Source organism: Hylobates moloch, unplaced genomic scaffold (genome assembly GCF_009828535.3).
Source record: "Hylobates moloch isolate HMO894 unplaced genomic scaffold, HMol_V3 SCAFFOLD_8, whole genome shotgun sequence".
NCBI classification, from domain to species: Eukaryota; Metazoa; Chordata; class Mammalia; order Primates; family Hylobatidae; genus Hylobates; species Hylobates moloch.
Window position 1 is genome coordinate 80,380,697 of NW_026652283.1, and position 17,224 is coordinate 80,397,920.

The window sequence follows — 17,224 nt, forward strand, 5'->3', positions numbered from 1 at the left end:
AGTGACAGACAGGTGCCACCACTTAGGAGGTGGATTGGGAAGTTCTAACTCCGTAGTAATTCTGCTAACAATAGCCATTAGCCACATTAGCCATTTAATTGTTTATTTTGGAAGCCTGAGCATTGATAAGTAATTTCTGTCTTTCTTTTTTTTTGAGACAGAGTCTCTGTCACTGAGGCTGGAGTGCAGTGCCGTGTTCTCGGTTCACTGCAACCTCCGCCCCCCAGGTTCAAGCTATTGTCCCTACCTCAGCCTCCTGAGTCGCTGGGATTACAGGTGCGCACCACCACGTCTGGGTAATTTTTGTATTTTTATTAGAGATAGGGTTTAACCATGTTGGCCAGGCTGGTCTCAAACTCCTTATCTCAGGTGATCCACCTGCCTTGGCCTCCCAAAATGCTAGGATTACAGGCATGACCCACCTCACTTGGCCTGATAAATGATTTCTAAGAAAAATCAATTGATCAGGTAATAACCCATTTTAAAAGAAGAAAAATCAGCTGGGTGCAGTGGCTCATGCCTGTAATCTCAGCACTTTGGGATGCCTAGGTGTCCATATCACTTAAGGTCAGGGGTTCGAGACCAGCCTGGCCAACGTGGTGAAACCTCGTCTCAACTAAAAATATGAAAATTAGCCAGGCATGGTGGCAGGTGCCAGTAATCCCAGCTACTCAGCAGGCTGAGGCAGGAGAATTGCTTGAACCCGGGAGGAGGAGGTTGCAGTGAGCCAAGATTGCACCACTGCATTCCAGCCTAGGCGACAGAGTGAGACTCTTGTCTCAACAACAAAAAAAAGAAAAGTCAATTAAGAAATACAGTAAAGCATAAGGCATATGAGCTATGATTCAGTGATAGTAACCAGATTTTTGACATTTTGTTTTAAGCAAGCCATATTATAATTTAAAAACATACTGTGTTTAACACAATAGTAGTGGTTCTTTTTTTTTTTTTTCCTTACCCTTATTTTTTCCTGAGATGAGGGTCTTACTGTCACTCATGCCAGAGTACAGTGACACGATCTTGCGTCACTGCAACCTCTGCCTCTTGAGTTCAAGTAGTTCTCCCACCTCAGCCTCCTGAGTCGCTGGGACCACAGTTGGCTCACAACCACATCTGGCTAATTTTTTTGTATTCTTGGTAGAGACGGGGTTTCACTACATTGCCCAGGCTGGTCTCGAACTCCTGAGCTCAAGCAGTCTGCCAGCTTTAGCCTCCCAAAGTGCTGAGGTTATAGGCATGACCATTCCTGGCCAGCAGTGATTCACAAATGGTAGTTCAAGAGACTCGTAGGGGCCTGTAATCCCAGCACTTTGGAAGGCCAAGGCAGGCGGATCATGAGCTCAGGAGATCGAGACCATCCTGGCTAACAAGGTGAAACCCCATCTCTAATAAAAATACAAAACAAAAATCAGTGGGCATGGTGGCGGGTGCCTGTAGTCCCAGCTACTTAGGAGGCTGAGGCAGAAGAATGGCGTAAACCCGGAAAGTGGAGCTTGCAGTGAGCTGAGATCATGCCACTGCACTCCAGCCTGGGCAACAGAGGGAGACTCCGTCTCAAAAAAAGAAGGACTCCTGGTAGCCTCCAAGCACCTTTTAGGGTTCCTCAGGGTCACAGCTGTTTTTATTACAATGCCAGTGTATTATTTGCCTTTTTCACTTTCATTCTCTCCTGACCACGTACTGGAGTTTTACAGAGGCCATGTGTGATGTATGATAGCACAACAGATTGAGTGCGGAAGCAGATAGGATAATTCAGCTACCTTATATTAAGTCAGCCGTTAAAGAGGTTTGCAAAAATAGGTCGGGCGCAGTGGCTCACGCCTGTAATCCTAACACTTTGGGATGCCGAGGTAGGCAGATCACTTTGAGGTCAGGCGTTCGAGACCAGCCTGGCCAACATGGCAAAAACCTTGTCTCTACTAAAAATACAAAAATTAGTCGGACATGGTGGCATGCCCCTGTAATCCCAGCTACTTGGGAGGCTGAAGCAGGAGAAAAGAGGTTTCCAAAACTGTAAAACAATGCAATTCTTATTATAATTATTTTGGCAAATAGTTATTTTTCATAAGAATATGTTATTTGTTGGCTGGGCACGGTGGCTCACGCTTGTAATCCCAGCACTTTGGGAGGCCGAGGCGGGTGGATCGCGAGGTCAGGAGATCGAGACCACGGTGAAACCCCGTCTCTACTAAAAATACAAAAAATTAGCCGGGCGTGGTGGCGGGCGCCTGTAGTCCCCGCTACTCGGAGAGGCTGAGGCAGGAGAATGGCGTGAACCCGGGAGGCGGAGCTTGCAGTGAGCCGAGATCGCACCACTGCACTCCAGCCTGGGTGACAGAGCGAGACTCCGTTTCAAAAAAAAAAAAGAATATGTTATTTGTTTATGTTAACATATAATGGCTTTATTTTTGTTTGTTTGTTTGTTTCTAGAACAAGTCTTGCTTTGTCCCCCAGGCTGGCATGAGTGACGCGATCTCGGCTCACTGCAACCTCTGCCTCCTGGGTTCAAGCTGTTCTCCTGTCTCAGCCTCCTGATTAGCTAGGATTACAGGCAGGCGTAACCATGCCCAGCTAATTTTTGTGTTTTTGGTAGAGACAGGGTTTCACCATGTTGGCCAGGCTGGTCTGGAACTTCTGACCTCATGTCCACCGGCCTCAGCCTCCCAAAGTGCTGGGATTACAGGTGTGAGCCACTGCATCTGGTCAACTACACCAATTTAACATGCCCCACCAGCAGTTTCAAGTTGTCCCTATCCTCATCTATACTTGTTGTTATCTGTCTTTTTTAGTTATAACCTATTAGATATAAAGTGGTTTTTCATTGTGGCTTTGATTGGAATTTCCTTCACAGCTAGTGATATGGAGCAACTTTTTATGTGGTTCTTGGCCATTTACATATATTCTTTTTTGGGAGATAGAGTTTCACTCTTGTCCATGCTGTGGTGCAGTGGTGTGATCTCGGCTCACTGCAACCCCCACCTCCCGGGTTTAAGTAGTTCACCTGCCTCAACCTCCCAAGTAGCTGGGATTACAGGCATGCACCACCATGCCCGGCTAATTTTGTATTTGTAGTAGAGACGGTGTTTCACCATGTTGGTCAGGCTGGTCTCAAACCCCTGACCTCAGGTGATCCACACACCTCGGCCTCCCACCAAGCTGGGATTACAGGCATGAGCAACTGTGCCTGGCCTCACTTTCTGCCTTCTCGTTTTCTACCTTTCTAATTCCTACCTGTGGTTAGGGTAATTTATCTATGTGTCTGATGGTAAAAGCTGTTTTTAAAAAATTGCATACTGTGTATTTTTTTCTTTTCATTCTCTTTCGCATGCTGACATAATAATAAGACAGTAACTATTCTTATCAGAAACATGTCATCCAGGTTATGGTAATATTGCTCAGATTAAATTATTGAGATTCTGTTTATTTAAATGCCTTTCCCATTAAACATATGTTAAGTAAGCACTCTAAAGCAGTGGTCCCCAATGTTGTTTTTTTTTTTTTTTTTTTTTTTTTGAGACGGAATCTCGCTCTGTCACCCGGGTGGGAGTGCAGTGGCGCTACCTCGGCTCACTGCAAGCTCCGCCCCCTGGGTTCACGCCATTCTCCTGCCTCAGCTTCCTGAGTAGCTGGGACTACAGGCACCGGCCACCACGCCTGGCTAATTTTTTGTATTTTTAGTAGAGATGGAGTTTCACTGTGTTAACCAGGATAGTCTCGATCTCCTGACCTCGTGATCCACCCGCCTCGGCCTCCTAAAGTGCTGGGATTACAGGCGTGAGCCACCGCGCCCAGCCTGGTCCCCAACGTTTTTTTGCACCAGGGACTCATTTTGTGGAAGACAATTTTCCACAGACATTGATGGAGGGGGTGGTTTGGGATGAAACTGTTTCACCTCACATCATTAGGCATTAGATTTTTTTTTTTTTTTTTTTTTTAAAGACAGAGGCTCACTCACCCAGGCTGTGATGCAGTGGTGCTCTCTCTGCTCACTTCAACTTCCGTCTCCTGGGTTCAAGCTGTTCTGCCTCAGCCTCCCAGGTAACTGGAATTACAGGCATGCACCACCATGCCTGGCTAATTTGTTGTATTTTTAGTAGAAGTAGAGGTGGGGTTTCACCATGTTGGCCAGGCTGGTCTTGAACTCCTGGCCTCAAGTGATCTTCCCTCCTCAGCCTCCCAGAGTACTGGGATTACAGGTGTGAGCCAATGCACCTGACCAGGCATTAGATTCTAATAAGGAGCATGCAGCCTAGATACCTCACATTTGCAGTTCACAATAGGGTTTGTGCTCCTGCAAGAATCTAATGCCACCATTGATCTGACAGGAGGCAGAGCTCAGGCAGTAATGCTCACTTGCTGCTCACCTCTGTGCTGTGTCGTTCGCCTATGGACCAGTACTAGTCCTTGGCCCCAGGGTTGGGGACATCTGCCCAAAAAATCAGGCTGGGGGCTGGGTATGGTGGCTCACGCCTATAATCCCAGCACTTTGGGAGGCCGAGGCTGGTGGATCACCTGAGATCAGGAGCTTTGGACCAGCCTGGCCAACAAGGTGAAACCCCATCTCTACTAAAAATACAAAAATTAGGGCCGGGCGCAGTGGCTCACGCCTGTAATCCCAGCACTTTGGGAGGCCAAGGCAGGCAGATGACGAGGTCAGGAGATTGAGACCATCCTGGCTAACACGGTGAAACTCCATCTCTACTAACAATACAAAAAATTAGCCGATCGTGGTGGCGGGCACCTGTGGCCCCAGCTACTTGGGCGGCTGAAGCACGAGAATGGCATGAACCTGGGAGGCGGAGCTTTCAGTGAGCCGAGATCACACCACTGCACTCCAGTCTGGGCGACAGAGCGAGACTCGGTCTCAAAAATATATATATATATAAAAATTAGGTCTGGGCGTGGTGGCTCACACCTGTAATCCCAGCACTTTGGGAGGCCGAGGTGGGCAGATCATGAGGTCAGGAGATCAAGACCATCCTGGCTAACACGGTGAAACCCCATCTCCACTAAAAATACAAAAAATCAGCCGGATGTGGTGGCACACGCCTGTAGTCCCAGCTACTCGGGAGGCTGAGGCAGGAGAATCGCGTGAACCGGGGAAGTGGAGGTTGCAGTGAGCCAAGATCGCACCACTGCACTCTAGCCTGGGTGACAGAGCGAGCCTCTGTCTCAAAAAAAAAAAAAAAAATTAGCTGGGTGTGGTGGCGGGCACATGTAATCCCAGCTACTTGGGAGGCTAAGGCAGGAGAATAGCTTGAACCCGGGATGCAGAGATTACGGTGAGCCGTGACTACCATATCACTCCAGCCTGGGGAACGAGCAAAAAACTCCATCTCAAAAAAAAAAGTCCAGGCATGGTGGCTCAAGCCTGTAATCCTAGCACTTTGGGAGGCCAAGGTGGGCGGATCACAAGGTCAAGAGATCGAGACCATCCTGGCCAACCAACGTGGTGAAACCCCGTCTCTACTAAAAATACAGAAATTAGCTGGGAGTGGTGGCACGCGTCTGTAGTCCCAGCTACTCAGGAGGCTGAGGCAGGAGAATAGCTTCAACACGAGAGGCGGAGGTTGCAATGAGCTGAGATCAGACTACTGCACTCCAGCCTGGTAACAGAGCGAGACTCCATCTAAAAAAAAAAAAAATTAGCTGGATGTGGTGGTGGTGTACCTGTAGTTCTAGCTATTTAGCATGCTGAGGTGGGAGGGTCACTTGAGGAGTTTGAAGTTTAAAGTGCCCTATCATCTTACCACAGTACTCTAACCTGGGCAACAGAGCAAGACTCTATCTTTAGAGAAAAAAAGGGCCCCGTGTGGTGGCTCACGTCTGTAATCCCAGCACTTTGGGAGGCCGAGGCAGGTGGATCATCTGAGGTCAGGAGTTCAGGACCAGCCTGGCTAAATGGCAAAACCCCTTCTCTAGTAAAAATACAAAAATTAGCTGGACATGCTGATGAGCGCCTGTAATCCTATCTACTCAGGATGCTGAGGCAGGAGAATCGCTTGAATTTGTGAGGTAGAGGTTGCGGTGAGCTGAGATCATGTTATTGCACTCCAGCCTGGGCATCAAGAGTGAAACTCCATTTCAAGGCCGGGCGCGGTGGCTCACGCCTGTAATCCCAGCACTTTGGGAGGCCAAGGCGGGCGGATCACGAGGTCAGAAGATGGAGACCATCCTGGCTAACATGGTGAAACCCAGTCTCTACTAAAAATACAAAAAAAATTAGCCGGGTGTGGTGGCAGGCACCTGTAGTCCCAGCTACCCAGGAGGCTGAGGCAGGAGAATGGCGTGAACCTGGCAGGCAGAGCTTGCAGAGAGCTGAGATGGCACCACTGCACTCCAGCCTGGGTGACAAAGCAAGACTCCGTCTCAAAAAAAAAAAAAAAGAGTGAAACTCCATCTCAAAAAAATTTTTAAAATGCCAGCCATGGTGGCTCATGCCTATAATCTCAACACTTTTGGAGGTCAAGGTGGGCGGATCACCTGAGGTCAGGAGTTCGAGACCAGCCTGACCAACATGGGGAAATCCCGTCTCTACTAAAAATGCAAAATTAGCTGGGCGTGGTGATGCATGCCTGTAATCCTACCTACTCAGGAGGCTGAGGCAAGAGAATTGCTTGAACCCAGGAGGTTGAGGTTGCGGTGAGCCAAGATCATGCCATTGCACTCCAGCCTGGGCAACAAGAGCAAAACTGTCTCAAAGAAAATGAAAATTAAAATGCCGGCTGTTTTGGCTCACACCTGTAATCCCAGAACTTTGGGAGGCCGAGGTGGGTGGACCAGTTGAGGTCAGGAGTTCAAGATTAGCTTGGCCAACATAGTGAAACCTCGTCTCTACTAAAAATACAAAAATTAGCTGGATGTGGTGACACATGTTTATAATCCCAGATACTCGGGAGGCTGGCTTCAAGAATTGCTTGAACCTGAGAGGTGGAGATTGCAGTGAGCTGAGATGGCACCACTGCATTCCAGCCTGGGCGACAGAGTGAGAGTTTGGGAAAAAAACCAAAGTTTTGATATTTCCTTGTTAGACTCCAGCATGTCTGTAATCCCAGCTACTCTAGTAAACTGAGGCAGGAGAATCACTTGATCCCAGCAGGCGGAGGTTGCAGTGAGCTGAGATTGCGCCACTGCATTCCAGCCTGGGCAACAGAGCGAGTCTGTCTTTAAAAAAAAAAAAAAAAAAAAAATTCTTTTTTGATATTTCCCTTTTAGACCCCAGTTAATTGTCTTGCTTGCTCTCTGGGGTGAATATATGTCCCTGTTATTGTAATGTGCTGCTGGACAATTCTGCATCTAGTCTTACGTATTGTGTCCTTCTCAGAAGCCTTGAGTATGCCAGTGTTTTCTCACATTGTGCGGGTCCCTGTCTGGGATCTCTTTTCTTTCTTTCCTTGGGTGCTGGATTTTCAGTGCTACCTGGTTCACTCACTGATGAATCTTCTTGCTTACAGGTCCAGGTGCAAGTACAGCAGTCTCCACAACAGGTCTCGGCTCAGCAGCTCTCCCCACAACTCACCGTTCACCAGCCTACTGAGCAACCCATCCAGGTCCAGGTGCAGATCCAAGGCCAGGCACCACAGTCAGCAGCCCCCTCCATTCAGACCCCGTCTCTGCAGAGTCCCAGTCCCTCGCAGCTGCAAGCAGCTCAGATCCAGGTGCAGCACGTGCAAGCGGCCCAGCAGATCCAGGCTGCAGAAATCCCGGAGGAGCACATCCCACATCAGCAAATCCAGGCTCAGCTGGTGGCTGGCCAGTCTCTTGCTGGTGGTCAGCAGATCCAAATCCAGACCGTGGGTGCCCTTTCCCCACCACCATCCCAGCAGGGCTCACCCCGGGAAGGGGAGCGGCGGGTTGGCACGGCCAGTGTCCTCCAGCCAGTGAAGAAGCGCAAAGTGGACATGCCCATCACTGTGTCCTACGCCATCTCAGGGCAGCCGGTGGCCACCGTGCTGGCCATTCCACAGGGCCAGCAGCAGAGTTATGTGTCTTTGAGGCCAGACTTACTGACAGTAGACAGTGCCCACCTGTACAGTGCCACTGGGACCATTACTAGCCCTACAGGAGAAACCTGGACCATCCCTGTTTATTCTGCCCAGCCCCGGGGGGACCCTCAGCAGCAGAGCATTACCCACATTGCCATTCCCCAGGAAGCCTACAACGCAGTTCACGTCAGTGGCTCACCCACGGCCCTGGCAGCTGTTAAGCTGGAGGATGACAAGGAGAAGATGGTGGGCACCACATCTGTAGTGAAAAACTCCCATGAAGAGGTAGTGCAGACCCTTGCAAACTCTCTCTTTCCAGCACAGTTCATGAATGGCAACATCCACATTCCAGTGGCTGTGCAGGCTGTGGCAGGCACGTACCAGAATACGGCTCAAACTGTCCATATATGGGACCCCCAACAGCAGCCACAGCAGCAAACTCCCCAGGAGCAGACGCCACCACCACAGCAGCAGCAGCAGCAACTCCAAGTTACTTGTTCAGTAAGTGAAGACTTAGTAGGGCAGGCAGCCTGGTCCCTCAGGGCTCAGTGCAGCACAGAGCTTGCCTCGCAACCTCTGGCTTATTTACTGCTTTTACTCTTACAGTGAAACCTTATTTAGTATTTGGGAGAAGAGGGGGAGAAACATCACCTGAGGCTATGCAACAGAAAAAAAAGTTTATCCTGGTACCTGGAGGTAAATGAGATGGCCAGGAATTGCTTTGGAGTTTTGGAGACATTTTGGGTTTAAGTACCATGGACACTTCATTGTAATCTCTTCTCAGGAAGAGTAAAGTTACAGGTGTAGATGAATGGGACACCGCAAGTATGTCCCAGGTGCTGCTTCCTTGTATCATAAGTAAATGGTTTTAGCAAAACACTTGTAGTTTATCACATAGATTACAAACTCCACTGGAGAGGCTGTGAGATTGTTCATTCTGTTTTTCATCTTTGGGCACACAGTGTGGGTGAATTAGAAAAGCTAAAATACCTCTTAAGGAGTCTGTTAAAAGTGATCACCATTGGGAGGCTTGAATATGCCATCTATGCGGTGGGACCTCCAAGAGTTTTTGTGTTACAGGGGCGGCCGGGCGAGGTGGCGCATGTCTGTAATCTCAGCACTTTGGCAGGCCGAGGCGGGCGGATCACAAGGTCAGGAATTCGAGACCAGCCTGGCCAATATGATGAAACCCTGTCTCTACTAAAATACAAAAATTAGCTGGGCATGGTGGCAGGTACCTGTAATCCCAGCTACTCAGGAGGCTGAGGCAGGAGAATCACTTGAACCCGGGAGGCAGAGGTTGCAGTGAGCTGAGATTGCGCCATTGCATTCCAACCTGGACAACAAGAGCAAAACTCTGTCAAAAGAAAAAAATAGGGGCCAGGCACGGTGGTTCACGCATGTTACCCCAGCACTTTGGGAGGCCAAGGCGGGTGAATCACCAGAGGTCAGGAGTTTGAGATCAGCTTGGCCAACATGGTGAAACCCCGTCTCTACTAAAAATACAAAAATTAGCTGGGTGTGGTGGCACACACCTGTAATCCCAGGTAATCCTACTCGGGAGGCTGAAGCAGGAGAATTGCTTGAACCTGGGAAGCAGAGGTTGCAGTGAGCTGAGATCGTGCCACTGCAACTCCAACCTGGGGCAACAGAGCAAGACTTTGTCTGAAAACAAACAAAAAAACTGTTAGTGCTGGGTGCAGTGGCAGTTGCTTATAATCCCAGCATTCTGCGAGGCTGAGGTGGGAGGAATGCTTGAGCCCAGCAGTTTGAGATCAGCCTGGAAGATAGGAAGACCCTATCTCTACAAAAAATTTAAAAATATAGTCTGGTGTGGTGGCACATACCTGTGGTCCCAGCGTAGATGCGAGGGTTGCATGAGCCTGGGAGGTTGAGGCTGCTATAATCATGCCATTGCATTTCAGCCTAGAGAACAGAGTGAGACCCTGTCTAAAAGAACTGATTGGTGAAATATCTGGTCCTGTTAGAGTGAGATATAGGGCCTCTGGTCTTATGGGACTGATGAAGGTGCTGTGCCTCAGTGGGCATAGGCTCCTGGGCATGCATATGTTTGCGGGAGCTGGTACAAACAAGTTAGATAAGGGACTGCACTTGGAAACATGGGCTGTAAGTGATTAATTAAGCAAAGGTTGACCAGGTGGTTTCATAGAGGCAACATCATATTATCCTAGGTGACATAATTAAGGTCCTGCTAAATATCTAGCTTTTGGGCCTAGAAATAGAACAAGACAAGATTTTTTGCTTCGTATAGCTTAGAGTCTAGTTGTGAAAAGTAAGAACTTAGGATTTCTTTTCCTTCAAATTATTTATAAGGCAGAATAATTATGACATATACACAAAGACAAACTGGGAATTTAGAAATTCTAGGTTAAAAAGTTAACAGAGGCGTCTTTGTGGACAAAATGACGTTTGAACTGTTGTTTATTTACTTTTGAGACAGGTTGTTGCTTTGTTTCCCAGGTAGGAGTATGGTAGTGATCATAATTCACTGTAGCCTCAAACTCCTGGGCTCATAAAATCCTCCCACCTCAGCCTCCCAAGTAGCTGGGACTATAGGCACAGACTACCACACTCGGCATATATATATATATTTGTAGAGACAGGGTCTCACTGTGTTGCCCAGGCTGCTCTTGAACTCCTGGCCTCAAGTGATCCTCCCACTTTGGCCTCCCAGAGTGCTGGGATTACAGGCATGAGCCACTGCACCCTGCCTTGAACTGTTGAACTGTAGTTTATAGTATAGATAAACAAAAGAATGGAACAGCATAAATACAGAGCCAAGGATGGACAGAAGGGACATGGCCTAAGGCAACTTGAGAAGGGAACTATGGGAATGGAGTTAGTGTTGGGGGGCAGGGGTGGGGTTGTTGTCTTCCTAAAGTAGAGCTGAGTTTGATCTAATCTGTGGTAGGAAATCAGGAATTTCCTAGATTCGTGGTAACAGGGGGAATCAAGTAGACGTGTGTAGAATTGACTGCATATAGGAGAAACCAGCCAGTAGATTTGTAATAGGTCCCTATGCTCAGCTTTTGTTCACAGAGATGGAGCCCATTAGGCCTCCCCTAGCTCTCCTGGGCCTGATGGTCCAATTGCAAGTCAGTGCCTCATTTGGTACTTAGTGGTCTCTGTTTATAATTTCCATGTCTGCGTCTTCAGCAGAAGATCCTTTCTGGAGTTCATTTTAGTGGGCCAGTGTTCTTCAGAGGCTGTATCTGATTTGGGAAAGTCTTAGAGTGATTTACATGAAGTTATTATTACCAGAAATAGAAAAATTGTGAAGAATCTCAATTTTCCATCCCAAGGGAAAGATGCCAAGGGAAAGATGAGTTTGTCTATATATACCACAAACATCCCTCTGTCCTCTTATGCAGGCTCTGTGCTAGGAGCTGGGGAATAGAGATGAATAAGACAGTCTTTTCTACCCTTGGACCACTTTACAGCACGTGCAGAAGACAGTCAAGTTGAACCTTAAGGGGAGCTAGTGACAAAATGTGTTCCTTCATCTGCCACAAGTTGGAGAGGGCCATACCTTTTATAAAAGCTATCGTATCTCCTGTCTTTAAAACCAGATTTATGGTGAAATCTCACTTCCTCACACCAGCCGCCATCTGTGGCCGCATTTCTCTCTTCTACTTTATTGCCAGAACTCTAAAAAAGCATTATCTACACAAGCTAGACTCCAGATGCTGTGAAATTTTCCCTTCAACTCATGACTAAATCTGTTCTTGTCAAGTTCAGCAGTGACCCCCCTATAGCCAATTCAGACCAGCAAGTATGTTTTTATCCTACAGCAACATACAACACAGCAGCCCATTATTGAGACTCTTTTTCTTTTTTTCTTTTTTTTGAGACGGGGTCTCATTCTGTCGCCCAGGCTGGAGTGCAGTGGTGCGATCTCAGCTCACTGCAACCTCCGCCTCCCGAGTTCACACCATTCTCCTGCCTCAGCCTTCCGAGTAGCTGGGACTACAGGCGCCCGCCACCACACCCGGCTAATTTTTTGTATTTTTAGTAGAGACGAGGTTTCACCGTCTTAGCCAGGATGGTCTCGATCTCCTGACCTTGTGATCCGCCTGCCTCGGCCTCCCAAAGTGCTGGGATTACAGGTGTGAGCCACCACGCCCGGCCGAGATTTTCTTTAGACTTGCATGTTATTACACATTCCTGATTTTCCTCCTACCCATCTGAGTCTTCTTTATTCCCAGGAGGCTTACTGGTGCCTTCTCCTCCTCTCTCTGAATCATACATGTTGATGTTCCTCAGGGTTCAGTACTTGGCCGTCTTCTCCCTAAGGGATTTCTTTCCATTGCCATGGTTTTCAGCATCCTCCAGATGATTCTTGCGGCTGCTGAAGATGATAATCACTGATACTATCTGTCAGTAGAACTGTTCTTGATGTTTAACATATTCTTCTAATTTTCACATTAACCTTATGAAGTATGTACTGATACTTCTATTTTACAGATGAGGAAACTCAGGCACAGAGAGATTAAGTGACAAGGCCAAAGCCATGCTTAAAAAGTGGCAGAATTGGCCAGGCGCGGTGGCTCACGCCTATAATCCCAGCACTTTTGGAGGCTGAGGTGGGTAGATCACAAGGTCAGGAGTTAAAGACCAGCCTGGCCAAGATGGTGAAACCCCATCTCTACTAAAAATACCAAAAAAAAAAAAAAAAAAAGCTGGGCGTGGTGGTGGGTGCCTATAATCCCAGCTACCTGGGAGGCTGAGGCACAGAATTGTCTGAACCTGGGAGGTGGAGGTTGCAGTGAGCCGAGATCGCGCCACTGCACTCCAGGCCTGGGCAACAGAGTGAAACTCCATCTCAAAAAAAAAAAAAAGGTGGAAGAATTGAGATTCAACCCTGCATGGGCTGGCCCTGGAGCCTGTGTCTTAATCCCTGTGTTGCACTGACACATAGTCCAAGTCTCTTGGCCATGCCTTCCTCTGTTTGGAACCTTTTCCACATACTCAGCTGCCTACTTAGCATTTACTTGGACTTATTGACAATACCTCAGATCTTCATTGGCACCATTTCTAAAACTGTCAAAAACTTCCCTGTCTCAAAAAGTGGTGCTGCTGTCCGCCCAGTCATTCAAACCAGAAACCCAGGAGTCATCTTTGTGTCTGCTTTCCCTTACTCCTCACAACCAGTTCATCAACAAGCCATGTTGCTTCTACCATCACACCTCTCAAAATCTCTTATATCATCTCCACTGCCACCGCTATAGTCTAGGCCACCAGTACTTGCTTCCATTCTCGTTCTTCAATTTATTCTTCATAGAACAATGAGAATAATCATAAAATGTAAGATTATATCACTTCCTAGCTTAAAACTCTCCAAGGGCTTCCATTATATGTAGGAACAAATTTACACCACAATGTACAATACTCTGTATGAGTAGCTTTCAACCTGGGTTGCATTATTGCCTCCTCCACCCACTGATAGACATTTGGACACGTTTGGAAGAATTTTTGGAAGATGCTTGGGAATGTTAACTGACATTTAGTGTTTGGAAGCACACAGTGAAGGGGGCCTGCTACAGAAGCACTGCCTCCCATGCTCTAGCCACTGCCTACTTATTCAGCCAGACTCCTGGATTTCCAGTTTGGGTAAATGATGTTGCCATTGAACGAAGGAGGGGGGTAACTCAGGAGAATAGATCTGGGCACGGAAGCTAATGAATACTCTTTGTAGATGTTAGTTTGAGGTGGCTATGAGTTGTTCAGTTGGAGATGTATAGTACCCACTGGGTATATTAAGCGGGGGGGCGGGTGGGCGGCGGTGGGGGTTATAGCTTGGAGGTACATAGTGGTCACTTTGACAAATACAGATATCCAAACTGGAAAAGTGGGTAAGACTCACCAGGGAGAACATGTAGTTGAAGTGAGAAGTGGGTCTATAGAGGAGCTCCATGGTTGACAAACACATAAGGGCCTGGTAGAGAAAAACCCAAAGCATACAGAGAAATAGGTGCTAGATAGCTGAGGGAGGTCTGGGAGAGTGATATATCAGGAAGCCGAGCAGAGTGCAAAGGACTCCTGACCTGAAGTGATCTGCCTGCCTCGGCCTCCAGAGTGCTGGGATTACAGGTGTGAGCCACTGCACCCAGCTGAAGCACATTCTTTGAACATGTGGTGGCTCAGTTCTTGCCTTTCAAAATCAGAGTCTGAACTAAAAAAAATGGAAAATCTTGGAATTTTAATATTTTTAGGGTATAAAGATCTCTTTAGAATCTGGCTGGGTATGGTGGCTCACGCCTGTAATCCCAGCACTTTGGGAGGCCAAGGCGGACAGATCACCTGAAGTCGGGAGTTTGAGACCAGCCTGGCCAACATGGTGAAACCCTGTCTCTACTAAAAATACAAAAATTAGCCAGGCATGATGGCAGACACTGTAATCCCAGCTACTCGGGAGGCTGAGGCAGGAGAATGCCTTGAACTTGGGAAGCGGAGGTTGTGGTGAGCCAAGACCATGCCACTGCTCTCTAGCCTGGGTGGTAGAGCAAGACGTTGCTCAAAAAAAAATTTTAGAAAGTAGGAAATATTTTAACATTACTCAAACATTCACTTTTTTATTTTTATTTTTTGAGCCAGAGTCTCCCCGTGTCGCCCAGGCTGGAGTGCAGTGGCACTGTCTCAGCTCACTGTAACCTCCGTCTCCTGGGTTCAAGTAATTCTTGTGCCGCAGCCTCCCAAGTAGCTGAGATTACAGGCATGAGCCACTATGCCTGGCTGATTTTTCTGTTTTTAGTAGAGATGGGGTTTCGCCACTTTTTTTTTTCTTTAAATGATGGCTCAACTGTGGCTGGACATTAAAATCACCTGGGAAGGCCGGGCACAGTGGCTCATGTCTGTAATCCCAGCACTTTGGGAGGCCAAGGCGGGCAGATCACTCGAGGTCAGGAGTTCGATACCAGCCGGCAAGATGGTTCAGTAACAGCTGTCTCTACTAAAAATACAAAAATTAGCTTGGCATGGTGGTGCATATCTGTAATCCTAGCTACTCAGGAGGCTGAGAAAGGAGAATCGCTTAAACCTGGGAGGCGAAGGTTGCAGTGAGCCGTGATTGTGCCACTGCACTCCAGCATAGGCAACAGAGCAAGACTCCATCTCAGAGGAAAAAAAAAAATACATGGGAAGCTTTTAAAAATACTGACAATGTGCCCCTACCTTACACCAATTAAGTCACAATGGCTGGAGATAAGGCCCAAGTGTGGGGTTTTTTGTTTGTTTTTTGGGTTTTTTTTTGTGACGGAGTCTCAGTCTGTCACCCAGGCTGGAGTACAGTGGCGCGATCTCGGCTCACTGCAAGCTCTGCCTCCTGGATTCACGCCGTTCTCCTGCCTCAGCCTCCCGAGTAGCTGGGACTACAGGCGCCCGCCACCACACCCAGCTAATTTTTTTTGTATTTTAGTAGAGATGGGGTTTCACCATGTTAGTCAGGATGGTCTCGATCTCTTGACCTCGTGATGCGCCCACCTTGGCCTCCCAAAGTGCTGGGACTACAGGCGTGAGCCACTGCACACGGCCAGGGTGGGTTTTTTGTTTTGTTTTGTTTTGTTTTTTAAAGCAATCCAGATGATTTTAAGGTGAGACCCAGTTTAAGAATCAGTGCTCTGGGCTGATGGCCCACGCCTGTAGTCCCAGCACTTTGGGAGGCCGAGGAGGGCAGCTCACCTGAAGATGGGAGTCAAGACCAGCCTGACCAACATGGAGAAACCCCATCTCTACTAAAAATACAAAATTAGCTGGGCATGGTGGCACATGCCTGTAATCCTAGCTACTTGGGAGGCTGAGGCAGGAGAATCGCTTGAACCCGGGAGACAGAGGTTGAGGTGAGCCGAGATCCTGCCATTGCACTCCAGCATCCAAGAACAAGAGTGAAACTCTTTCCCCGCCAAAAAAAAAAAAAAAAAAAAGAAATGCTGAGTCTCTGTTCCTACCCTTTTCAATCAGAACATGCATTTTGATAAAATCCCCAAGTGATTTGTTTGCACATTAAAGATTGTGGGAGCAGTGCTTTGAGCCAGTAGTTCTCAGTGGTGACCAAACATTAGAATTACTTTTTTACTTGAGGAGTTGTTTTGTTTTGTTTTTTGTTTTTTGTTTTTTCACGCTCTGTCACCAGGCTGGAGTGCAGTGGCGCCATGTTACTCGAGTAGTTTTTAAACAATTGATACCTTGGCTCCCCCTCAGAGAGATTCTGGTTGTAAGTCTGGCTATTAGTGTTTTAAAATGAAAGATTTGACCGGGCCCAGTGGTTCACGCCTGTAATCCCAGCACTTTGGGAGGCTGAGGCGGGCAGATGACCTGAGGTTGGGAGTTCAAGACCAGCCTGACCAACATGGCAAAACTCCGTCTCGACTAAAATTATAAAATTAGCTGGCTATGTTGGTGCATGCCTGTAATCCCAGGTACTCAGGAGGCTGAGGCAGGAGAATCACTTGAACCCGGGAGGCGGAGGCTGCAGTGAGCCGAGATTGTGCCATTGCACTCCAGCCTGAGCAACAAGAGGGAAACTCCGTCTCAAAAAAAAAAAAAACATTTAAAAGTGCAGCCAAGGCTGAGAAGCACTGCACTAGCCCAGTTGCAGTGCTGCTTTTGCTGTCCCTGGGGCAAGAAGTAGAACTCCAAAGCTGCTTAAAAGTAGGACAGCAATGAGTAGAGAAATATTTTCTTAAATAAATGAACTATACATAACATTTTTCTGGCAATTTTGCAGAAGGATCTAATATAAAACATTATTGACACATTTTCATGGTTTCTCTCCTATAGGCTCAAACTGTCCAGGTTGCTGAAGTTGAACCACAGTCACAGCCACAGCCTTCCCCAGAACTTCTGCTTCCAAATTCTTTGAAGCCAGAAGAAGGGCTTGAAGTATGGAAAAACTGGGCCCAGACCAAGAATGCTGAACTGGAGAAGGATGCTCAGAACAGATTGGCACCCATTGGGAGTGAGTGTCTGGGAAGAAGAGTGGGCTGTGTCTAAAATGCAATGGTACTGAAGTAACAGGAGGACAAAATGGCAGAAAAGTGGTATCCCCTGTCTTGGGGACAAGAGAGCAACATCGGTAATAGTATGTTGAATTCAAGCCTAGCAACAAGCAGTACTGACCTTGTGTACATAATAAGCAGGATATATGGGGTTTGCCCAAAACCAGGCATTTTTAGACATACGGGTTTCAGGAGTTGACCCTACCAGACCTAAGCAGAGTGGCT

The 17,224-nt window shown here is 47.6% G+C and overlaps 1 protein-coding gene across 5 annotated transcripts in view; it reads left to right on the forward strand.

Annotated features, from left to right (window-relative positions):
• QRICH1 (glutamine rich 1) overlaps positions 1-17,224 on the forward strand; it is a 60,127-nt gene that overhangs the window by 26,969 nt on the left and 15,934 nt on the right. For all 5 annotated transcript variants that reach the window (XM_032161596.2, XM_032161597.2, XM_058442220.1 and 2 more), the window contains 2 exons: positions 7,455-8,486; positions 16,782-16,959. In XM_032161596.2, the coding sequence (XP_032017487.1) occupies positions 7,455-8,486; positions 16,782-16,959 (1,210 nt within the window). The remainder of the gene's footprint in view (positions 1-7,454; positions 8,487-16,781; positions 16,960-17,224) is intronic.